The 26670-nt window shown below is 40.4% G+C and overlaps 1 protein-coding gene across 5 annotated transcripts in view; it reads left to right on the forward strand.

Annotated features, from left to right (window-relative positions):
• Window positions 1–147: 147 nt before the first annotated feature.
• Window positions 148–26670, forward strand: part of KCNC1 (potassium voltage-gated channel subfamily C member 1) — a 121446-nt gene continuing 94923 nt past the window's right edge. For all 5 annotated transcript variants that reach the window (XM_041481185.1, XM_041481187.1, XM_041481186.1 and 2 more), the window contains exon 1: window positions 148–931. In XM_041481185.1, coding sequence (XP_041337119.1) covers window positions 362–931 — 570 coding nt within the window. In that variant the 5' untranslated portion in view covers window positions 148–361. The remainder of the gene's footprint in view (window positions 932–26670) is intronic.

The raw sequence follows: 26670 nt of genomic DNA on the forward strand, positions 1-26670 counted from the left end.
TTTTTCCCTTGTGCTTTTGGCCACGTCCAACCAGGGAAAGGCCCTCCCCCTCCGGCACCGCAGCGCCCGCGCTCCCGGAGCATGGCCCCCCCTGCCCCTGCCCCTCCGCCGCGGCTGCAGCTGCCGCGGACCCCGAGCGTCTGACTCCAGACGGAGGCGGCGCAGCGCCGGGAGCCACCGCCACCGGCATCGCCTCGCAGCGGCCCCGGGGGAGCAGGGCTGGCCGGGGCCCCTCGCCCCCGCGGGCCCGGAGCGGGGCTCGGCTTAGGCACCGACTGCCGCCGAGCAGCCGTCCCCTGACGGGCTTGCTGCCTGCCGTGCTTGCTTGGATGAGTCTGCGACATGCCTAATAAGAGACGAGATGGGCCAGGGCGACGAGAGCGACCGCATTGTGATCAACGTGGGAGGGACTAGGCACCAGACTTACCGCAGCACCCTGCGCACCCTGCCCGGCACGCGGCTGGCCTGGATCGCTGAGCCCGATGCCCACAGCCACTTTGACTATGACCCCCGCACGGATGAGTTTTTCTTTGACCGGCACCCGGGCGTCTTCGCCCACATCCTGAATTACTACCGCACTGGCAAGCTGCACTGCCCCGCGGACGTGTGCGGACCCCTGTATGAGGAGGAGCTGGCCTTCTGGGGCATCGATGAGACCGATGTGGAGCCCTGCTGTTGGATGACCTACCGGCAGCACCGCGACGCCGAAGAGGCTCTGGACAGCTTTGGTGGGGCTCCCCTGGATAGCAGTGCTGAGGACGGAGACATAGATGGCACCGGAGACTCTGGTGATGGTGAAGATGAGCTGGAGATGACAAAACGCCTAGCACTTAGTGACTCCCCAGATGGCAGGTCTGGGGGCTTCTGGAGACGGTGGCAGCCCCGCATCTGGGCACTCTTTGAGGATCCCTACTCCTCCAGATATGCAAGGGTAAGCTCTGCAATCAGCACCCTCATCAAAACACTCCAGCCTCCCTGTAGTCCCACTTCCAGCATCACCAGGGTTCTCTCCTCTGTCAGAGCAGAGCATCCATGTGTGTGGCCATACAAAAATCACGTGGGGTCTATGGGGATGCAATCCACACTCAAGCAGGCCCCATGCATGGGGAACAGGTAGGCACCAAGGCCTGAGCTTGTGTACTCAGATGTGGGCCTCCAGAGACCCTTGTTTTCTAATAGGCTCCTAAAACTCCCAGAACAGCTTGGGGCAGGGTCCCGGTCATAGGCCAGAGAGGTCTCCATTACACCAGGTAATTTCCCTCTGTGCATAGACGTTTACAGTCAGACATCCCCCAGTAAAGACAGACACCTTGTCCAGCCCTCTTACAAGCTAATGGCTCTCTCCCCTTTACGAGATGGGGAAAGGATTATGGGAGCAGGCATTCCCAGCGGTATCAGGGGATTTGGAGAGTTTCAACCCGGACTGGAAAGGGAGTCAGTGCCTTTCTCTTTTCTCATATATACCAAGTTAAATATTTATGAACATGTTTCTCTGAAAATGGGATATTCAGCTGCTAACTCTGTGTCTTTTTCCCTTGTGGGAAATGCAAAGTATTAATCAGAGGAAAAGGTTTCATTCATGTAGAAGGGACACAGTGTTTGACAGGTTTCTTGCCTGCTACTGAAGGACAACTCCTCCCCTCCTGGTGCCTGCGGTTGTTTTGGAAAGGGAATGCACACTGGTGCAGCTCACAGCATAGGTGTGGATAAAAATGGTCTGTAACAGTCATTCGACTGCTTTAAGTAGGCACCTCCTCATGCTATGAGAATAATTACATTAATTAGGGCCTGACTCTGCTCCTGAAATCAAAAGTCTGAAAACATTTGCTTGAGGAACAGCAGCAGGATTAACTCCCAAGACAGTCAATTTGATAACTAGGGAAAAAGATAAAGAAATTGGTTGGCATAGGCTCTACTCTTAAATGTACCTTTGTTACAAGCATAATTTCTGCCAGCCCTCCAGTAAGGATGAGTGGTGCTTTGGTGGGGGAGGGTGATCAGTGTTCCTGAGAAAGATCAAAGAAGTGAGATCAGATTAGGGAGAAAATTGGATGGATGGATGGAGGAAAGAGAAGTGGAAATGCAAGGAGCAGGGAGAGGGGAGCTGGCCGTGTATGAATGGGTGGTGGAATAGCAGCTGCCGGAGACTTGGTCTGAGCAGAGATCTCCAGCAGGGAGACACCAGGTCTGCAAACTGAATGAATGGGGAAAGCTGGAGCAGAGCCTGGAGTTATATCTTGCTGCATTTCTAAAGATTCTTGTTTGCACACCATTTGGAGACTTCCTCCCTGAACAAAGGAGTTCATGTTTTAAATTAATTCCTTTAAACAGCATGGAGTATAAAGGAATAATAGAATATTTACCACAAGATGGAAAGATGATGCTGTTGTATTGCAGCTTTCAAATCCCTGATTTCTGCCAAGAGAACAAGGAAAGGGAAAGGCAAGGCTGGAGGGTATCCTTCAAAATGCTTGGTTTCCATTAATCAAGCCCGGTGTTAGCAGGCAATGTGAATAGCAGATCTCTCTGGTACCCAGGAATCTGTTGGTAAAACACATTGCAAGTGAAAGTAATGTGCTTGTTCAAGGTTTTGGGAAATGGTTTGAAAGCCAAATGGATAATGTTGTCCCATTGAAAAGGATATAGAGGTTAAAACATCCTTTTGCTTGGAGGCATTATAATATTTTAGGAGAAGCACAAACCAATATTAGGAGTCTTTGTGATGCACAGGCTGGAATTCTAGAAGGATATAAATTCTCTAAGGGTATTTCCATTTAGCAATAGGTGTTTTATAAAATGATTTGGCATTGTTGGGGGTTTTTTGTGAGTGGATGATGTACCATTTATTCACAATCACTTGTGCATACCTGTTAGAATTCAGCTCCTGATTTACCTCTGACTTGTTCTTTCCTTAGAGGATTGTTAAGACTAGATAAATATGAGTACTCTGAATATTTCATGGGTTAAATATGATTCTTTAACGTGTATCTATGGAGACGTAGGCCACATGCATTAATATTTTGCATGAAGGAAGATGGCTTTCCTCATCAACACATGCACACACTGTCCATTAAGAAGACATTATAGGACACTTAACATTTCCTTATAAAAGCCATAATTTATGGTTATGGATGTAAAAAGAGATGGGAGCTTGATTTATGCTCCTGCAACCTAACACAGACATTGCAAAAAGACCTGAAGCTCACAATAGCTAATTTATAGTAAAATAATTGATAACATCATTAACAAGTGAATGGTATATTAAGGCAATTATTGGTAGAGTCAGGCAACAAATCCACTGTTACTCCACTTCTAATTGGGTCCGCTACTTTCAGTTACAAACTGCAATTCAGTTGTCCAAAAATCTAAATTCACATTGCCATTTTGTCAAAAAAAAACCCAAAACAAAACAAAAAACAAAAAAAAAAAAAAACCCAAAAAAAAAAAAAAAAAAAAAAAAAAAAAAAAAAAAAAAAAAAAAAAAAAAAAAAAAAAAAAGCCCACAAAATTTTCTCTTCCTAAAAGGAATTGGGACCTGTACTAAGGGTGGTTATTACACACCTTTAAGGTTTAGATATGGCACCAAAATGCATGTCAAAATAACATCTCAATGTAAGCATCAGTTTACATAACCATTATAGTGTTACACTTGGGCAAGTAAAAAGGAATACAGTCTCTGAATAATAAGATTAAATGAAAATCTGCATCTCTGTATAAAGTGAGATTCTCTGGACTGTATCTGGTATGCTAGATCAGTGAATGTTTAGGAGCTGTCTATGAAAAGCTCAGCATTTACTCAAATCCAGCCATTCTTGGAGGATTTTGATGGACGCTGCTTGCAAATACAAGTACATTTGACTGTTTTGCTTCACCTCCACCTGACTCATACTAAATTACTTCTGATCTCGTAGACAGCCAGGGAAGACTGGAAATGCATTTGTGTACGTCAGGCAGAATCAGCTAACTCTGCAAATTTTGTTTATTTCTTACTTCGATTAAGCAAAGCTCCTAGTCACTAATCATTTGTCTTGAGGTGCAACATAGTCAACAGTTGTTTCTTAAAACAATAGTAACTGATTTTAATTAATTTCAAGTTTTCTCCACGCTAATTTCTTAATATGTAGTTCTTTCTAAAAAGAGGAAACACTTCAAAAATTGCATAATCTTCTATATCTGTAATAAGAAAAGATAGTTTGTTTCAAATGATAGACTGCCTTAGACACCTGTCTTAGTAAGATAAACAGGTATTACACTTCTCCTTAATCTAAAGAATCCACATTTGGATATCAAGGCAAAATCTTGTGCTGGGAGATCTGAACAGACTAACAAAAGGTGATGGGAAAGATCCAGGGATCCAGGAGGATTGTGTTTCTTTGAAGCTCATAAGAACTGTCCTTTTTGCATCATCAGACAACTTTGTAAATTTATTTTTTCTGAGTAGGCAGAAAGGGGGAAATAGAGTCAGCCAGAAAGCTATGCTAAGGCAGCAGAGAGTTACACTGTGGTACAGTTCCTGCCCTGTGTACTTAGTAGACTTCATAGGTTCCTCGGTACACAAATGTGTGAAAAATATTTTCTTGGCATCCTCTCTCCTTTATATTTATGTCTGGTCATGCTGTTCTTCCACTAGTAAAGCTCCCACTGACTTCCTGGTGAGTTTGGCCTGCAGGTATCTAACATATTTATTCCCCTTCCTCCTGCACAGCAGGATAAGGTTGTATTTGTGTTAATTCACATTCCTTGGGTTACTCAGAGTTTGAGAATGAGGAGCTTTGAGCTGAGATTGTGCGCTACTGCTCACATTCAAATTGGACAGTTAAGCTTTTTTAATGAACTCTCAGGCAAGATTTTGTAGTCCTTCCAAATAAATCTTTTTACTGTTTTTTAAATAAAAGCTGGTTAGGGTCCTATGGAAAGTCCTCAACAGCTTGACTTGCAATCCTGGCGTATGCTGTACCACTTTGATCTGTAAGAGGAAAAGCAAAACTCGCACTCACCCTTCCCTCATGTTTCCCCTTCACATCCTGCAGAAGAATCTGCTTTCCTCAGTGGGTGACTTTTGAAGGACAAGTTTCTGACACTGAGAAGGAGACAGGAAAAAGGATAGTGGAAAAGAGATGAGAAAAAGGTATTCCCCAGGGATTTCTTCTAGCTTTCTTTTGTACATTCAAGAGCATTTCAACCTTGCTGTGTAGATTTGAACTGATTTTTCTCTATATAAAGAACAACTCGTAGGTATGAAAAGGCTTATGGGATCCTAGTTCCTGAATAACCACACTGTCTTGAGGATTAGAGCCTGGGGTGATCCTGCTCGTTCCTTACCCCTGGCCAGCAGAGTTTAGCTCAGGAATTGAGGCAGATCTCAGGGAGTGGGAACAGATACTCCTCATTCTTCACAAGGGGAGCTTATTCCATGGATGTGTGATGCGGGACACGCTTGGCACAGGAGCACTCCACAGACAGCGGTCTGGGGCCTCCCACCAAGCAGCAGCAGCAGACAGGGACAGAGGGGATGAGAGCTGCCCTGCTCGCTTCCCTCTACCCTCCTAGGGACAGCTTCCAAGGGGCCCTGGGGGAGCTGCTGCCCCCCACCTTGAGCCTTTCTGGAAGCTGCCTCCTGCAGAGCCATATCTAATCCTGCACTGAAGCTGGCTGCAGGAATTCTCACCATATACTGTGACAATTAACGAGACAGCCTAATTTTAACTGCACGCTGCATTACAGCTCTGGAAAAATTAGAATCTTTCCACATCAAATGAGGTTTCCCTTGCACTTGTAGTATAATGAAATTACAGATATATTAACTACCATTCTATCATTCATTATTAAAATAGTTCCTAAAATTCCATTTTATTCCTATTTTCTCCCATCAAGGAACGTTACTGCAAATCCTTATATAACCCACGGTAAGCATGGTAGTCTTCTCTGCATCCTGACCAAAGAAACCTTTGCAATGCCAGCGAGAAAGTGTTCATTGCTCCAAGTCTCACATCCAGTCCCTATCAAATTGGTCATGGTGGGAGCAGGTGTATAAGTAATGCCTGGGAATTGTCCATCCAAATTCAGAAGTGATACAGTTTTAAACTAGCACACACAGAGACACACAAAAAATCAAAAATATTAGAACAGCCATGCAGAATCATGGCTTCACCAGTTTGAGCTGCTCAGAAGCACACAGGAAGATATGATGTCTGCCCAGAAAATCTTACAATCTCTTTGAAGTCACGATCTCACAGGGAGATGAGAGAGATGATGTTACCCACCTGACAATTCCATGGCTGCCTAGTACAGACTTAGCAGTTTGGATTCAAGGACTTTTTTTTAAAATCTATTTTCCTATTTCAAATTTTATTTCTATTATTCTTAAACCTTAAAAAAGAACAGCATCTGTTGCCATTTTAATTCAATTTTTTTTATCTCACTTAATTTTAATGTTTCTAGGTTACAAAATTTACTTCATTTAGCCAAGGCTGTGATTGTATGGATCATACCATCATATGCATACACATATATATGCCTTCCTATTGCTGCCACCTCCTACGATGCTGAGTGGGATTTCCATATGAGGAAGGACTTCAAAATTAAACCACCCCAAAATATTTCTGCAGAAGTAACTGTGGTGCCACTGAAATCAATGTGAATTTAGTGGCTGGTTTCAGAAAGATATTTGGTCCCTTCTCTCTTTAATCCATCCCTATGTACCTTCAGTTATTTTCTTTGCCCTTCTCCTGACATTTGCTATTTTGGTTTTGTTTAGGGCAAAAAAGGCAACAAAATACTGGTAATTCTCTGTTGGTCTATCATGAGACAAAGGAGAATAAGATCTGTGGATCAATTATAATATTTCTATTTTGGAACTGTTCACAGAAATGTGGTGTATTAGACTATACCTAGGAAAACTATTTTTCCATCTTGTTCTTCCCTTCTGCTGTGTGATCTAGCGTTTAATGGTATTTGTCTTTCTTATTTGTAAAAATGTGTGTATATTTACGGTAGTAAAGTCTATACATACTGCCTTTCTCTTAACATAAGGAGAGATGTTAGCAAGTCAGCAACAGAGGGCCCAGCCTTACTGTTATTGAAACTCAGCCAAAATTACCACCAACTTCAAGGATAGAAATGAATTTTCCTGCAGTATGGTTGAGGATAACAAATTAATTGCTGTGTACTGCTTTTTTTAATAGACACAGTGCCTATTTCCATTCCAAAGCACTAAAGTGCAATAGATCTTAGCAATTTATTAGGAGCATACTTATTCGAATACATGTGTTCATAATTTTTTTAAGACATGAGCATCTTTAGCACACTGCATCAAAACATAGAGCTCTAATACTGACAAAGCTCATCATGATCTTATTGGCTTTTTTTACTGCAAAGGACTGTAGAATACATCCCCCTTTAAATCACATGACTTCAATTAATGTTCAGCTAAATCATATCCAAGCGCTGTGTTTCGTAATAAAAAGGGCAAGCAGGGGTATTCAGATTGAAAAATTGGGCCCTAATTGATAAGCAAGTGCGTAATTCTTTCTCATGCAAATACAGATGGCAAAACTGAGTTTCCATTTTGTATAAGCTTGATTTTATGAAATTTGTGTGCATTCTTGGGGTATAAGACTGATAGAAAAGCCTTTTTGAGATCTTTGCAATTGTCTTACAATTAGCTTCTCAGTTACTATATGCTGAATTTGATCTGAGGAAAGAACAGTTTAGAAGGCTGACTTGGCTTTCCCTGCTGAATATTGAATTACATAAATATGTGATTCACTCCAAATGGTACACAGAAGCGGTAGGATCGGATGAAATCACAGAAATCTATGAATCCATGGAGAACCACCTCCTCCCCCTGGAATATAAACCAAATGCTGTCATTTCTAGAATAATTTTTACATCTCTCTCCTGTGCTCACTAAGTAACCAGATTTTGCTATCTTCACTCCTACTCCTGTAGTGATAGCTTACTCCAGGAATATCCCCGTTTCCGTCAGGCTGAGAACAAGGTACCACCCAACGGGGTAAAGGTAAAAGGACCAGGCCCAACTGATTTTAATTTTTTTTCTGATAAGATTTATAAAATGTAACAGAGGCGCTAATAAATCATGCAATAAAAATTATGAATAAATCGTGGGCCAAGGCTTTTTGCAGTGATTGCTTATGATGTAAGACCCTTTAATGACAGTAAGTTAAAATTGCATTGTAATGGCCTTTTGTAAATGCAATAAATCTCAGGTTTCAGTGCACTGCAGACAGCCAGTGATGTGTGTGCTGCACATGAGCTACCAACACAGGCACACACTGCTGGCACACACTTACGTAATTATGTTGATACTTCAGGAGCAGCAGTAAATCTCAGCACTGCTAGATTGACTTTGAAAAATCTTGGGTCAGTACCACTGAGGTATTGTGACCACAAGAAATAGCTTAAAATATCATACTGGATTTTTACTTGGAAAAAAAGGACATTCTCTCCCAGGTTAGGAAGCAATAAAATGGATTATTTTGTTTTAAATAGCAAAGGCAGAACCTATTGCTACCGAGTCTTATAATTTACAGAGGCAAATACAAGCTAAGACATACATTTTCACCTGCACAGCCAAACCAAGTTGATCCTCTCTTCTGAATTTTCTTGATCATCTACCCATTCACTGAAAAAAAATAAAGGTACACAGCGATACATCAACAGTTACTTAATAACTACTTGTTTCAACTGCAGCAAAGTTTTTCTTGCTGCCCACGTTTGCCCTCAAAAAACACATTCTTAAATACAGAAAGATCTGGTCAGCTTGGGTTGCTTATCATTTAACATGCCTAAGAAATTTAGCTGCAGATTTCCCTTGAAAATTCATTCCATTACCCCTGTTCTACTTATCAGCTTGGGCTTCTTGCAGTCTTCCTTACACCAGATCAACTGATATAGGTATAAATGGTGGAGGCCAGTTGTGTGATTTATCCAGTTATAAATTAAATTAAAACCTTCAGTTAGAATGCTTAAGACACGATAACAGACTTCAAAACAAAATTAATAGGAAGAAATCTCTAAAATGCTGAGCACCTACAACGTCCAGCAGAAGGGAGGTCATGTCCTAGAGCAGAAAAGGACACAGGCAGGAAGCAAACAGTCCATCACTAAAATCCCACCCCACTTTGTAGGGCTACAATCCCAACTACCACTGATTTCAGTGAGATCCAACCAGAGACCCCTGCAGAACCTATTTCAGGTAAAATTTTTCAGGACAAGGACAATTGTGTAATTGCCACAACACGCAATGCAAAAGGGCTTGCCTTCTCAGCAGCCTTTGATCTCTACTCTAAAAACACCACAACATGATCTCATCCACATTGTGCTATTCCTGTTTCCCTTTTTAGCATGGATCTCCCCTTCACATCTAGTGTGGAGTTCTGCAAGAAATCTAGTGACAGTACGTCTTAGCACTTCTCAGGAATGTGTCCCGCATAATGCAGAACTGATTTTAACTCAGGGTTTTTCAGTAAAGCACTTGTAAGGACAAACCAAGAACAACCTGACTGTGCTGTGATAGCTCTACCAATACCCAGACTGAGGCAACTGCTGTGGGGTGGTGGTTGGCTTTCTGGTTTTGGGGCAGTACCAGATCAGCTTAAGTCAGAATTTTGCTTAAGTGATATTGAAATTTAGTGTCCTGTTGTTTAGTGTTCAGTTGATATGAGTTCACTGTCTATCCTACCAAGAAGTCCCTGAGGTGCTAGGGATTTTATTAAAAGACCTAATGTAAATTTCAAAACTGTATAGATTACTTAAAATGTTAGTTATGTCTAAGCAGCAGGAAATCAATAGTGCAAAAGTGCATTCACTGGTCTAAGGAAAGCATCTTTTGGAGAATCTGCTCTACTAAGCAAAGAAGCTCAGTTTTCACTGTGCAGTGGCATGGACTACAGACAAATAAAAGTTTGAAATTCAGTAAAAAAATTCTATAGCATCTTCGATTCCAAACCATGAATTTATCTTCATGTCCTTATTACCATGAGCTATAGGAATGCCTAAAACTCTGCATTTACTGTTCTCAAAGGATATCTTTGTTGGGACATCAGGGTAAGTACTTTGTTCGTACTAGGTGATTTTTAACCTTTATTCAGAAATTTCCCACATGTCCTCAGACAAGTACACAGACCTACACAAAAAATGAAACCCTAAAAAAGCCCCCAAACCTGAGATTTGGACAAATGGTTGCAAGCAACCAAATGAATGCAGTTTATGGAGTGAGCATCTGTTAGAAGATCTGACCAAAGCCCTACTTGCTTGCCTGTGTTAGCACTGAAGGATCCTCTCAGGAGGAGCATCTGCAGCATGCCAATAGTGCAAAGGCAGGTCACACACATTTAGCTTAGCAAATGAACATTTGCAATGGGCACAAGCACACAAACACCACACTTTATCAGCTCAGTATGGCGCATCATTTGGGTATGCTTCAGCCCCTCTCATTTTCTTTGAACTTTACTGCATGTGAAATCATACAAGATGTTTAGTCTTAGTATGTCGTTTTCAAAATAGAAAAACAAAATTTCTTCAGTTACTTGCTTTGCACTTTTTCCTCTCCCTTACTGTATGTTTATTTCAGTAGCTAGCACAATAGAGTTATAATTTCTGTGACACCTCTAAATGCTTGTACTATAAAAACAACAAGTTGACAGCATCTAAGGGAAGGCTTTACACTATACTCAGATGTAGTGTTTTCCAAACCAACCTGGACTGCAGCAGAAGATTGCCCGAGGCTGTGATCCTTCCAAAGGTGTAGGATGTGCCTGAGCTGTGGTGGCCAGTGCACAGACAGCAGGGCTTCTCCATCACTCCTGCATCCAGGAAATCTAGCAGTCACTTCCTACATCTTCACTTCGGAGGGCAGACTCATGGAAGGGTGTCACTGTGTGAGCTCCAGCTTAGAATTCTCAAAACACTAACCATACATTTGTAATTTTTTTAAAATGCGTATTACAATTTCCCATCCTACAACGTTGTTTCTGCATGTGCCCAAAACTGTCTTAGTACTATTAGCAACTACCTTATATCAAAGTCTGGTTGATGCCTATAATTTTCCTTCACTAATAGAAAAAGTCCTTTAAATGAACTTGCCAAATACATACCGAATACACACTGTTTTACAAAACATACTCAAATAAAAACATGAGATATTTGTAGTATGAAACAGTTCCCTGCATGCAGTAATCTAGTGGCTACTGCTTTTTTTTTTGCTTAAAATGTGAAATTTCAAATTTAATCTTTTCCTCCCACTGCACAATTTCAACTTTTCATCCATCTCTGCTTGGGAGTCCTTCCCACTTCACAAAGCTGCATAATCCAGGCAGTTAGTGAAGTTAATCCAATTTGCACAGCATGAGGAGTTCAAACCATTATACTGGGAATATGGCAAAGCAGCATTTCCCAATAATGTGGAAGAGGCTGTTACTCTATGGTAATTCTGGGCTACTGAATTCGGCAAGATCAATAGCACAAAACAGATATACATCGTGGCATTATCAGAGATGGTTTAATGTTGGCATATGACAAGACTGGTCCTTTAATTTTCACTCACTTGTTGGAAGCCAGTTCCTGGTAGGAAATAACCATATGTTGCTCTCATGCATTGGACTCCAGGGTGAGCGATGCACAATGATTTTGGGATCTCTGTGCAGCCCCTATGGAGAAGGAATGTGCAAAACGCACAGAAAAGTAGGAGATGATATGAGAGTAGATGATATGCAGAATTAGAGAGGACTTTTTCACCCCAGAGCCTGAGCAGTTCTGCCATGCTGCAAAGCGAGCTCCAAAGTCAGTGTGAGGACACATCACATAATTTGTTTTGAAAAGACCTACGTTTCCCAGGGCTATCAATCTGTCACCTTTCACTCGTGCCATGGAAATAAAAGCATTCTTGAAATCTCTGAAGGCTGCCTTTTCATCAATATTTTAACATAAACATTCTTTTAATTTAAATGGAGATTGATCACTTATATTTTATTACTTTTTAATAAAAACCCACGATCACCATTACAAGAAAGTGATCTCAATGAAATTATTGCCAGGATAAATTTGACTTGGAAAAGCACTAGAACAAGTCTTTGCTAGGTCAGAGCCTTTTACAGCATGTATGTTTAGTTCTGGTTTTAACAACCAACACACAAGTGATCAATGGGCATTCTAGGTATTACATTCACTGCTTTCATGATACACTTAAAACTAGTCCAAAATCTTACTGGAAACTGTAAAGGGTATATTGTTAAATATCCCTCTGCTGTAATTTACCCTATATAGGAAGACTTGCCAGGGGCGCTAATGAAGCAGAGATAGTTTTGCAGTTTTACCATCTGTTATCAAATATACTCCTGCTATAACAGAAACACAATTGTATTAGAATGTAGAAATGACAAACATTGAAAAAAAATTTCTTTCATTGTTTAAATAGGTTTGCTGCATACTCCAAAGAACAAAGTGTTTGGACAATTAATAAAACATCTTAGGGCTGCTTTAAAAACAAGCATGCAGCAAAAGAATAGTGATGGAGTTGAACATAACCACAACACAACAGAGAGGTACAAATAAGAAACCACGTTTTTCCACAGACTTCAGGTTTAGGCTTTAATTCAGGATAACACATCCTATTTTTTATATCCTACAGAAAAAAAAAGTCAACAAAAAACCCATTTGAAATGTGAATGTCATTGAAAAATTTAAAAATGCTGCATCTACAGTAGCTTTGTGATGGTTGTAAAGTGCTTGAGAACTGCATCCCCCTAACCCTCTTTCCATCCTAAGGACCTTCAGGGTAAAAACTCTAAAGAACACTACAGTTTAGCTTCACTTATGTGCACTGGACTAAAAATGAACACTTAATATTTATGTGAATCATTGTCAGTGTCAAGTAAGATGAAGCTTATAAAAATAGATCCAAATCAGGGAATTAGTTTTAAGACTTAGTGGGTAAATGCCTCTTTACGTATGGTATTATTTATAGATATTTTTTAATCTGTTCTGTCATCTTGTCTCTTAAATTATTAGAAAGTAAGAAAGAAGGAACTATGGTAAATGCAGGTGAAAGAGAAATCTTACTGGGAACCGTGGCAGGAATATGAGCAAAAGCCAGGAAGTTTAAAGCTGTGTTCCTAAGCTCCTTGCTTTCTGTATGAAAACAGTCCCAGCCTATTTTGCAATTAAATATGCACTTTTTAAAACTAACTATGCTGTTGAGATAGGAGGAATGGTATTTTCAAGACTCTCAGGCACCCATAAGTCTTGCTATCACATCTGAAAAGAAGCTAATCACGAGCCAGTTTCAGGCATTGGGCTGAGTCCTGTCTCCATGGTCTCGTGAAGTCTTTGACACCCTACATTAATCAAAGTCCCCTCTAGATATAAATGTTGAGCTCACCATGGCCACAACAGAAATTTCAGCATCGGATTCCAGTTTTTGTAACTCTCTTAGAAGTCAGTGACAAGTGCAGATGGTCTGTAAGTTGATCTCCAAATGTTCTAAGCATTAAAAAACTTAAAATGTTGTTGTGGTAACTTTGTACATCTATTTATCATAATCTGATAAGGAGACTGCTGGTACTAATACTGCCCTGCATCAACAAGGTTCTGTGAGTCTCAACCATTTATGAAAGTACTTTAAAAAGCTGGTACAAAAAGGACAACAATAAAGAAAATATTATTAGAATATGAAGCAAGTATTCAATATTGAAGGGCAAAATACTCAAGACAGTTAGGATGCAGGTCACCTTGTAAGAAAATTCAGAGGAATGGGGCACATCCACAAGGCTTCCACTGGGTTCTTGCAAACAGAGGAATGTTACATATCACATGTAGGAATCTGGGGAGGTCATACTTTCTTTCTGCTAGCAGGTGGAAAACTCTCCTTTGAAGCAATTGGAGCCATTTCTTCCTTTTTACAGACACATTACACAATCTATCCAACAGGAAATAAAACGGGGTAAAGGAGGCAGCTGCTCTCTTCCATGGGTCTGCATGGTTATAGAATCCTGCACAGGGGGAATACGTAGCCATAGGCTTTTCCTTTGACCATTCATTTTTATAAGCACCAAGGTGAAGTGGTTTTTGTACTTTCTTCATCCAGGTAAGATTTCAATGGAGCTGTATGTTTGCTGAGAACAGCACACAGAGCTGCTCTTTGATTTGAAGGCATTTCTTGCAAATATAAGCTTTTCCTGCTCTTGACTTCAATAGCAAGACCTAATTTAGACCAGAGAGAAATAGCATCTAATATTTTTGTTCTAAATCTATTTTAGAAGTGAGATGTATGTGTTTACAGGCACAAGAATTGCTGTAAATTTAAGCAGAGGTTTCAGATGTGAATATTAGGAATAATTGTTTTGGTTTTTTTTATTGCCACAAGGATATCTGAGGATATTGTTCATCCCAGTAGTCAGCCAGGTTTTATTTAGCAGTATCAGTCTAACAGATGCAATTTCCACTTATGATAACTGTGGGCACATGATTAATTTTAGTATCTGCAAAACTTATAGTAGAAATACTTTTATGTGACATCCCTTGCTCCTCACTTTGACAATTGCAGAAAATAAAAAATAAAAAGAGACATTTCTGCTATGAGCTTGTACAACTGTCCAACTGCTAGTAAAACTTGCACAGCAGTTTATTCTAAAGATCTGTAATGTACACAGATGGCAAAATACATCCAGAAATTATGTGTGAAAACCAAATTCACAAGTCTTGCTCTGTGTTTATTGAGAGACCAGAAACTGTATTTTGACAGGAATATCAATAAGGACTTGGATTCCAATGGAAAAAAAATATTTTTCATTTAGTACTTACACTGAATAGGGTACTAGCTGTAATCAAGAAAAATTTCAGGATGGCATGAAACTCTCAAGCTGCATAATTCCCAATAACACTCAGTGGAGTCCTGCTATTTAAATGCCCACAGGCCACAAAAATGCTTTTAAGCCAACTCAGTAGCCTAAATTACCAATTCTAGTTAACAAAATTCACCACAGGCTGGCAGCTTAGGGTAGAATATATTCTTTTTTTTAAATACATCTGCCTTCATCAAAATGCTTAGTGGTCACCCAATGGATTTCAATCTCTCATTATGCTGAAGCAGAGATGATTTTTTTTTTTTAAACACACAGAAAGACATGAGGCTTAAGTAAAGTCACCATGCTTGCCACCAGCCCCTCTAACATTTATTGCACAAGGTTGTTTGTCTTTCCAGTTCAGCTGCTCGTGAGAGTTGCAAGGAAGGGAAACCATTCATGACTTGATTTCTTTTTTGAGGTTTACATTTCTGGAAGTTTTGCAGATGACATTTAGGAAGCCCTGTCACAATACACAGACATTTTGGGTCAGAAAGAATATTGCGTGTACCCCAGTTTCAGATCTAGGGCTGGACAAATAAATGTAGATACATTTTGGCAACAAAATATTTTTTCGTCCAATTTCTTCCCCTCCTCTCAAATAACACTTTTTCAAAGCTTTATCCTTTCCTCCATAAGAAAAATCCCAGTTTCTCTTCTCTCCCCAATATTAATTTCCTTTTCTCCCCTCACACTGACTTAACAAAAAAGTGAAAACGAAAATGGTAGTCAGAAAAAAAAAAAAAAAAAAGAACAAAGCAGCAAAATTTAAGAGGGAATACCAGGAGATAAAAAGGAAATAAGTTTCTGCACAATATTTTGCTAAAAACTGTAGGTAAGAAAAAACAACCTTGCTTGTTTGAAATCTGAAGGACAAATATGACAAACCTTGTTGAATATTTTCAAGGAAAAAGGGATCTCCTTTTTTTCCAAATTGCTTTTTATAATTTCCATTTATTTACTTACAAATAGACATCCATCTTGTTGCAGTCTTTATCTTGATTGAGGTGAGGGGTTTTTGTTTGGTTTGTTCAAAATTAGTTGGGAATATAAACAGCTTTCCATGTAGGTCAAAAAAAAAGTCTTCAAATTATCCTCAACCTGGCACTGTGTTTTTTAGCCTTTTCTGGACACGAAATATTCTCCCTTTTAGAAGCATCAACATGTTCTTGTCCGTCTGATAGTTCCTCTTTCACCCCAAGTCTGTGGCACCAGTTCTGGGTTTTAAACAGCATTTTAATCACTGCTGAAAAGCTGCTCTCCTGCTCACAGAGCATGGGATGCTATGCAGTGGAGGAACTGCAGTCACCATCAGACGTGAGAAGGACACTCCTGAAGTGGAACTGCAGAAAATAGTGGTTGCAATGTAAGCAGTGAGAAGGAAAATGCCTGGAGGAGGATATATCTCCTAGAAATAGGAGATGGAAGGAGTCTTCAGAACTAGAAAAACAAATCACTGTAGGGAGAGGGAAGTCTCACCCCTCAAGGTTCACTGGACATGGAGGGACAAATAGAGATAGGACCCTGGAAAGGGAACACAGGATGACAAATCAGCAGCTTGCTAGGAGAGAGAGACAGTCAAGGGTTTGAAATCTCCGACTGTGGCCACTTAGAGCAATTCCTTTTTCAGCAAGGTGACAACCTATTCAGAATAATTCAAGTGAATTAGCAATATGCAGTACCTTCTGCATGTGCTGCAAGCAAAGAAACAGCCCTCACAAGAGCCCAGGGAGAAGGGGTTTTGCAGTAAGAGATTTTGTGGTCAAAAGAACAGATTTTGCTGTTGCAAGTTTGCCAAAGAATAAAAAAAGGATTAGGTTCCACGTGAAAAGCTTTGTGTATTGTGACCAGTGCTAATTCTGGAGAAGCCTTTGCTGTAAGGACACGTGAGGATTTTGGACAGCATGTTCTGATGCACTCATTTTCTTCTGTGAAGGTGAGACACCTTGATGGCTGGCACAAGAACTGGGCAGGACAAAAAAAAAAAAAAAAAAAAAAAGATAAAAAGGCCAACTTCATTTCCTTAAGAGCTCTAGAGTGGATTTTTCAGCATTCCAACCTAGCCAAACTACCTTCTCCACTCAGAAGTCCTGCACAAGCATTATGTCCTTCACCACACACAGAGGCATTTTTCAGCTGTGATCCAAGACTAAATAGGATTTCAGGAGAAAACAACTGGCTTGAATATACAGGGCACTTGTGGAAGTGAGAGCACACCACAGGCACTTGCTCTGTCAGGCTAAAAGATGCTGTGCTGATTCCAGCAGTGGTCCTCATACAGGAATTATTCTGGGGTTGATTCTCATGCACACCTTTGCCCTTGTTTGATCACATTAATTTTTTTAAAGGGTTCTAAAATAAATGAGCAATCTTTAATTGACAATATTTGCTATCTAATGAAAAGAAATGTATTCTGTTCACTGAGGACTCCAATATGAAAATGTGTACGATTCAGTGGCAGATACAGTGATGGAGCTGAAGCAACAAGGAGATAAGGCAACAATGAAAAGTGTTACAATTTTATTTGGGAAGCCCAGAAATGCACCAGCTCTTGATATGACTTCAAATGAGACTTCTGGCAAGCCACAACTTCTTGGTAATGATTTACATCTATAATCAGGATAATAGAACATTATTTATCTAACTCTTCTGGGTATTGTGGAGACTAACAGTTGCACAGTAATTTGGAGATAAATTGGAGGCACTAGATGAATTTCCACTATCATGTTTTCTCTAGGCAGGTGAAATGAGGACACCTTGACACAGAAGGAACGAAAGTTTTCTCAAAATAAATCAGAGATCAGAAGGAAATTTTATCTCTGCTTCATTCCGATTATTCAGCATTCCTCAACAAGATTGACAGGAAATGAGAAAACAAAGCTTTGGTGGATGAGGGAGGTAAAATCTAATAACATTTAACACTGCATCAGCAAAACAACAGTTTAAAATCCACAAAATTATTTCTGCTGTTTCAGATGAAAAATTAATGCAAGGTGCACCCAGCAGATTGTGCCTAACCAACTATCGACAGATCTAATAACTTTTAATTACATAATGAGAAAATTTAAACATATATCTTTGTTTAAATATATAAGTACATATTTGTTTAAATATATGTTTATCATAAAGAAACATATATTTAAAAAAAACATGTAAAGTTAAACACTAACATGCTTTACCAGACCCCATATTTTAACTGGCCCTGGCTTGTGGCAATCCCATAAAGTCAGAAAACTGTTTAAGTGAATTAACTCCTTGTCTCCATAATCTGTGTACTCAGACTAAAGGTTCTGAATGGAAGGAGCAGGTTATTCATCATCCCTGAAGTGCAAAAGAATGAACCTTTGATTTTTATCTTGCCTGTTGTGAGAAAATACATCACCTTCCCAGAGCAGGCAGACTGTATGAGCTGAGAGCTGTGCCTAGCAAGGTGGGTCTCTCCAAGGGACCAACACCCTGTGGAATGAGATGCCAGAGCAGATGCTGTATGTGCTGAAGCCTCACACACCCTGGGACGCCCTGAACAATCCCAGGAAGGCTCAAAGCAGAGTGGGAGCTCTCACCTTTTTCTCATCTGGGCTGGCTCTCTCTCCAGGATCATTGTTATATTACAAGACCTCTGACACAAAGGCATCAGGCAGATATTGAAGATGAGCTAATCACTTCCCAGGGAAACATTCAGCCAGAAGGGACAGAGGTATTGTTACAGATCAGGGAGGAGGCAAAGAAGTCAGGACAGACATGGCAGAATGACACTGGGACCACTTCTGGCAGTGTGTTGAGACAAGGAGTAGCCCAGTTATTGCCCTGGAGACTCAGGGAGCAAGGCAGATGATAAAACAGTTGCCCATCTGCCAATGTCTCTGAAAATGTCCTGTGATTGGGATGCAGACCAGAGGGTGTATTGCAGATATGTGAGCAGCACAAGACGCTCCACTGAAATAATCTGATAATTCTTGCTATCAGTGAGCAGAAAATGGCTGGATGCCTTAGGCATTGCTTAGGGGCCATTGTGTTCCTCAAAAATACATACTGCTTCTGAAGGATTAATTCTACCTCATATTTACCATGGATTTATTCCTTACAGCACACAGGGATAGCCCAAAATTTCTTATATCATTACCTAAATCAAGGAATTAGGATGTCAAATTTGACTTCTTTGTTCATGCTTTTTTTTCTTGAGTAACTCCTGAAAGAACCAGGAATTACTCCTTTTCCAATTAGAATAACAACATAAAGCTGCTGGAATTTCAACCAAAAAATCAACCACAACCAAAAACCAAACCAACAAAACCAACCCTTTCTTCCTCAGCATTCATTGATTATAATTAATGTGAAGTTAATCAAAAATCAAAGCAAGACTAAAAAAAAAAAAAGGTCAAAACGTAATTATATTAGAAATTTGTTCCCCAGTCAATTGCTTGCTTTTCAGGCTTTAGCTCTGTGGCAATTTCAGTACTTATGCAACCACCATAGAATTTTCTAGGTCTGACTTTTACTTGAGAAGTAGAAACTTCTCACCAACCAACCCCTTCAGGTCCAAGCCCAGGAACTTTTTTGTCATGGGAGTGGGGTAGGGTGGGGGGGAGGAGTGAGCTTCCTTCACACCCTCAGCCCCCTCAGATGCCACCACTGCATCACAGAAGAAACTATCACGCACCTTCCTGCTCACTGCAGATCCAGTCAAGGACACTTGGAACCAGCCGGGAGACACCTCCTCGTAGCACACAGCCCTTGCAGGGAGAAACCCTCTGGGGAAATCAGTTTATGGCAGATTTCATACTGTGCCAGGTTAACAGCATATGTATCCCTGTCCTTTTAGCACAGGTTGGAAGGAACAGTGTTTGCTAAGGCTACATAGCCAAGAAGCACACTTTAAAAATACACGCTGTAGTCAGATGTCTGCTTGTAACATTTATGACTTGGCAGATTGACTCGCACATCAGGCACACATTTGATGGTTAATTCTGAGCCCTAATGCAGCAGAGCAGTCTTCTACCTGGCTGGTGTCTATCCTTTTCAAAAGGCAAAGGAGTGCATAAATTATGTTTAAAAAGAGGTAGGCATTTTCTACCCACAGAGTGGAGTCACTGTAGGTGGATTATTATCCAGGAATACCGAAGAGGCAAGTCTGTGATTTAACCCATTCTTTGTAATCTCCTTGCCTGCTACTGTTGGTACTGCTGACAGTCTGAAATTATCCATATGATACAATTTTTCAGGAGGTTCTGCAGCACAGCAGCTGCATTTCAGACAGTCAGCAGGAGTTAAAGCCCTAAAGAAAGGATTTTATTCTGAAATAATAACAGCTAAACCCTGCAGTAGCACCCAGTTGTCTCTGCTGATGTTGGCAGCTATGAGGTTGTTGCAGTTTACTCTCTCACAAATGTCATGTCTTAGCAGAACAGGAAGAACTCTAAACCACCTTAGAGATGACCAGCAGGATTTTGAAACCTATTTCTTCTGCAGTATCTTTACTACTGGGAAAACAAAAAGCAATAGTTTTCACAGTGCAAACTGAGACATTTGTACATCAGGATAGAGGCATGACCTTTATCTAGCACAAATAAGGCATAGAGATGTTCACCTGAACACAACAAACTGCATTTACTCCAGCCAAGAACCTGGTCTTCAACACTGAGCTTAAAGAAAGCATTATGAATTGTGATGAAGAAAAATAATCAGCATTGGGTCTGAGCATCCCTAAATTCCAGTGATTTGCCTACAAACTGCTGACAGTGAGCATCTTCAGAAACAGGACCTATAAGAATAGCCAAAAAAGAGGAGGATTTATAAATGTATGGGATAAGTTTTAGGATATCATAAGTATCCCTGCTCTACTTCAACATTTCGTATTTATGCAAAGAGAATAATATTGTCCTTGTTCATAACAATTTTCAGAAATTCAAAATAATTTGCAAAAATTACTTAATCCTTTCAGTATCCTTAGTGAGATATGCAAGTATTCTTTCAATTTTTTCATAAGATGTGTGATCTGTGGCACAAAAAGATATCGCTTATTTCTTAAATTAATCAAAAGAAATAATTAACAAAAATGAGAAAGAAGCCCTGGCTCCATCTGCTTAAAAATTTTTTTTACCAGACTCACCATTGTCAGTAGATCTAAAAGGGCTAAAAGCAATAATACTAAATCCAGGGGTACCTCTGCTGCATTTAGTACCAATGGATGCTGCTCTAAAATCTGTGATGATGGTCTCTTTCCATGCATACCCATCTTCGTTCTCCAGCAAATGTGCAAATATCTTAGATTCACCAAGTGCCACTGAGGGGCAGGCAGGGACATGGACTTGTCCCTGTCCCCTCCTGACCACACACAGGGAGGAGGCCAAGAGCTGCTGGCCAGTGCATCCTCCAAGAGAAAGACACCAGGCAAGGTGAGCCAGAGCCACGTCTTGAGAGGAGACAGGGGAAAGATTTGCAATGAAGAGAAAAGCCCTACTGTGTTAGTCAACAGAGCTGTTTGTGCCCAAGGGCACAAATGAGAGGAATCCCACAAGAGGAAAGGGGAGTGTAGAAACACTTCTCAACAGCAACATAGCACCTGCCCTTCCCACCTTCCTCCTCACCATCCCCTGCAGATGCTCCCCTTAGGGGATTGACCATACTGGCTTGCAAGGTGCTCAGTTTAAAACTATTGCCAGTACACTGAAATTCTTATTTCTGTTCTGCACCACAGAGGCACTGGGTAGAACTTCCATCATAGTCATACATCTCATACCCCATAACAAAGAATACTAAAACGTTCCAGAACTCCTTCACCTTCCTTCAGCAGCCTGTGCATGGGATTGCCCCATGGCCCAATTTTAAACCCCAAACATGCAGGATCCCTTTACACTCCCATGTTGCTTATAGTAATACTTCAGTTTATCAGTTGAGCTCAGCCATAATACTGGGAGCACTGAAGTTCAGGCTCCTTGCTAAACAGAAATCTGGGCAAGGAGCCTGAACTTTCTGACTACCTTAAACTCCTGAAGCAGCTCTCTTAAATAAAGTACTGCTCCACTCTTCTCTTGGAGTTCTTGAGTAGTTTTGTATTTTGTTTGATAGTTGACCCTGATACTTGCTGGTAAAGCTGAGCTGGAATTCTTACCTGTGATCTTGTCAGGGTTGAAATTTTTAATTTACAAACTATATTAACTTTCCACTTAAAAAAAAAAGAATATTAAAAAAATAATTCTGTTTTCCCAGTCTTTTTTAACACAAATTTCAGGGAATGATTTTAAGCTAACACATGAATTAAGGGCACCATTGGCATAAAACTAAATTCTGTTTCAAGACTGCCAAATGGTGCAGCTCAGGAATAGATATAGAGATTTCCAAAAATAACATTTCTACCATGAAAACTTCCCACAAAATTCCCACAAAAATCCCCAAAATTATTTTGGAAACATACTACTGCCTTCATCACTTTATTTTCCCGAATGTAGTTTATTTTCTTGGAGGAGCACTCAGAGGGTGCCATTACAGAACAAAGCCGTGCTATGATAGCTCACTTAAATGGGTAAACTGAGATAGTTTTCAATGATAATTAATATGAGCAAAATAACCTTAATTTTTACAGGTACATACATCCACATATATATTTAAACTTTGAGAACTATTTCCTTCTTTTCTACAAATGTGGAGTCTATTGGAGAGTAGGGAAAAAAAATATCTTTCCACAGAAAATAGAGGAGATCCTCTGCCAGTATTAATCTCTGGGACCCTAAGTCCTCATGTTTTTTAATTTAGAAAAGTCACTGTGATTGTTTAATGAATTCTTGTACTCTTCTTGATCCCTCAAAATACGAACCAAAAGCAGTCTGCTTGTTTCTACAGGTGTGACTTCTGAATAATTAAATAATCCCTACACATTTGTGAATATTTCCACAGCATTCATAAAACAATTTCTAACATAATCCAGAGACATCTATGACAAGGCTTTCACCTCCTGTATCAGAGTCCACCAATCAACCCTGTTGTCTCTGCATATTCCTAAGGTTGTGCCCCTCCATCATAAAAGGATAACACCAGTGGGAGCAGGAATTTAAATGCTGTCTCAATATCTTTAGCTTTTTCTCAGCAGAATATTTTCCTGTCACAAGAAGACAGAAACTGAGGCATTATTTTAAGACCTATGCATCCAATTTTAAATCCCATACTACTCCAACACAATAAAATCGGTTTTCCCAGTGAGAAAAATAGTTTCCCCAAGGATGGCTGTCATCTTGGGCCTCACCAATTTTCACATCTCTTAGCTCACTTTTTTTTTTTTTTTAACCAATAATGTAATTATTACTTTTTAAAATCATCTTTGGTCAAAGTCCAGACCAAAGGAAAATTGATTGAGAAGCTACTGATTTAAGAAACTGAAAGAGTTAGAGCTTGCTAAGGCATCTGATTAACTGAGGCTCATGCTGCAACATACCAGACATTTGTAGAGGAGAATTAGATGCCACATTGCTCATGTAGTGCCCACAGATGCTGGGACTTTCTCAGGACTTTAAAACTCTCATTCTTGCATTCTGTGTTCAGGGAAGCGAGTGAGGGAGCACAGCACAGTGAGGTTTTATCTGACTGGAGCAGGACACTTTGGCAATAGCAATACTGGGAGATCCAGCACAGCAGCCTGGATGTTATCCATCTAATTTCAGTATCTAATCTCTCTAGACACTTATAATCTGACACTCAGTGGTGTGCTCCATCTTAGCTGATAGTGAAATCATTTAATACAAGTGGGTAGTGAGGTAGGTGACAAGCTGATTGATGGCAATATCTTCATTTAAAGCTATATAGCACCACCAGACAGAGGTCTAGAGCAGCTCAGGAGTTCTGCCTAAATTTGCTGGTATCCATGGAATTTTATCATGCCAAAGTGTGGCTTATACCATCTACTAAATCATTTTCCTAAAATGGATGTAAGCTACCTCAAGCCCATTAAGGCAGAGTGTCAGCATCTCACAGGATACTCAGCAGTGAGATTACAGTGAGCTTCATCATTTCTCCCTCCTGGCAGTCTGAATCTTTTCCACTGCCTTACAGTAAACAGAAGGAATGCTGGCTCCTTGAAGCTACCTGTACTTCAACTGTGACCTCAAGTGCCCCAGCAGCAGAGATGGTGCTGCTTGACAAGCACCAGCACTGCCCATGCTTGGGGTTACAACTCTGTCCTGCACATCCTGCAGTGGGAATCTGACCCTTGGAGGCAAATTTGGTGTCCAACATTTGCTACAAATGGATGAGGGGTCCAGCAAGCAGCAAGAGCACAGATGAAAATACAATGATGCTCCTGCATGTAGAAAGTGGTTCCTGCATATTAAGCCACATTATTAAAGCATGGGAAAGCCTTTGCCTCTCTATTTCTTCAAGAACTACTGCTTGGAGAGCCCAGAGAGCAGACTGGATCCCACAGGGAATCCCTAAAAAGTCCACTCTTGATGAGTCTGCAGTCAAAGCCTAAAGGCAGGCTCATGTAAAGGAAAAAGGGGCTGTACTGAGTTTATGAAGAAGAAATGTGTTTCTTTCCTTTCTTAAGGGCCTTAAGCACATCAGGTTGCCTACTTTTCTCCAGCCCTTCAGCACAGCTGCTTCTAGGGAAAGCAATGGCAGAAGAGTCCCTGTCCACCCTTGTATTGTCATGAAGACACAACCTGACTACAATTTCTGCAGCCACAAATTCCTTCAAATTCAAGGGGGTTTTAAGTCTGTAGGCCAACCTCTTGTTCTGCCTTAAGGAGAAAGATATGGGAAAGGGTTTTCTCACTTCCATCAACACTCTCAGAGAAACTGAGTCCATGCAGTCTCAAACTCACTATTCAGACCTGCACAAGAGCATCTGAATGCATTTTAATCTGGCTCCTGTTGGGAAAAAAAAATCAAAACACCTTCCCCATAATTCATTAAAGAATACTAGAGGTAGTGGCTAATTCTTACCAAATTCTTCCATGCTTCAGTCAAGGTCTACGTCGTGAGGCTGTTTTTAACCCAGCAGCAGCACAAAGATGAGCTTTCAGTAAAACCTGCACTGTCCAAGGTGTTCCAACGGCCATAAGCAACAGCATTTCCCTGCAAAAGGTTGAATTTACATTGTTTGCAATGCGACTGTGACATACCAGCATTTCACCCCCTTTGAACAGCAGGGATAAGATGAAGAGAATTTTAGGGCTAGTGATTGCATTTCTTAATGAAGGAGCTTTGTCTCTCCCGGTGCCGTGTATTGTTGCAGTTTCTGTGGTAACGACTGATTGCACAGAGAAAGAAGTCAGTGTAAATTGCTGGCATGTAAACAACAGCTACCTTCGAGTCTGGTTTACATACATACCTTTTCTGACTCAGTTTATGATCCATTTCTACAAGGTAATTTTTAATGCCTACAGTATTTATTATTTCCATTTGGAAGCCGTTAAGCAAATGTCCTGTGTGACATACCTCACATGCCACAGTGCCAATGCTGAAATACAACTTATAATTTAGGATAAAACCCATCTGATTTTTGTCCACAGAGAAAAATTAATTCTTCAGAAAATCAGATGTAAACTCAATGAAAATGACAAAACAGAAAACATAAAAGTACAGAGTATAAAACATATACACATCAGATGTAAACTCTCTCAATGAAAATGACAAAACAGAAAACATAAAATATATAATACACACATATACTAGCAAATAGATGACATCATGTGAAAGATAAGAACAGGTAAAGCTTTTTTCCATCCTCTTTCAATGGAAGAAATTGTTCTGTGTGAATCTCAGGGAATAAAGCATTTCAAGTGACTGCAATTAAGCAACAAAGAAGCCCAGGCTTAATAGTTTTCATTTTAGAAAAACAGTTCATATTCAGAGTTAAGGTTTCAGTAACCATACGTAAAACCTTTAAAATAACTCAGGAAATGCCTTCAGAAATCAAGACTGCAGTGATTGGTGCCATTTCTTTCACTACCCACATCTACTCACACCCTACTTCTCTAGAAACACATTCTCAAAATGGAAGCAGCTTCTCAAGCACCAAGTTGTGTTTCTGGTTTACTGAATTCCCACAGAGTACTGAAGTTTCATTGAGTAGAAACTAAGGCATCCAGACAAATTTGTTTAGTCATGAAAGCAACAGAAGAATGGAAGACAAACAAGTTGCAAGAATGGAAACTCCTGAACTAGTTTTCCACCAGTTTCTCACTATCCACATATGCTTTATGAAATGTGTGTTGACTAAGACAGAGGACTAGCTCCTTAAAAAAAAAAAAAAAATGGGGCACAGTCATTCGTTTCTCTCAATCCAGCTTTGAATAATGCTCTTTAACACAGAAGTTTCAGGCTACCATAACCACAGCATTCTCAGCTAAATTACTTTCTTACCTGAAGTGCTAAAGTGATGCCAAATATTCCATAGAAATATGTTGACATACCCCAATCACTTGGCAGCCCAAATCCTGCCGCAGTCAACAATAGATTTATACTGGCAGAAGCAAGGTGGAGCTATTTCTGGAAGTTGTTTGATGCGCTGGTGACATGGCTGAAAATAAACAGCCCCAGCACCATATATTGGGCTGGCATACCCAGTTGTAGTGTTATGTCTGACCATGGCAAAACTGGCTTCACTTGGCTGTGGCACCCAGGAGTCAGGGTAATGGAGGTGTCCAGCTTGTCCTGGACACGCCAACTCAGCAGCTACAGCTGCATTTCCAGTGTTGCATGTGTTACAGCATGTTCTTTAATATTATATTACTTCAGCTTCTGAGTGCAGATGGACCTTGAGTTGCTTTTCACAGGGGAGATCTCCTGGGCAGGGCTGCTCTTTGGCTTTTAGCAT

Source organism: Pyrgilauda ruficollis, unplaced genomic scaffold (genome assembly GCF_017590135.1).
Source record: "Pyrgilauda ruficollis isolate IOZ18807 unplaced genomic scaffold, ASM1759013v1 scaffold55, whole genome shotgun sequence".
NCBI lineage: Eukaryota > Metazoa > Chordata > Aves > Passeriformes > Passeridae > Pyrgilauda > Pyrgilauda ruficollis.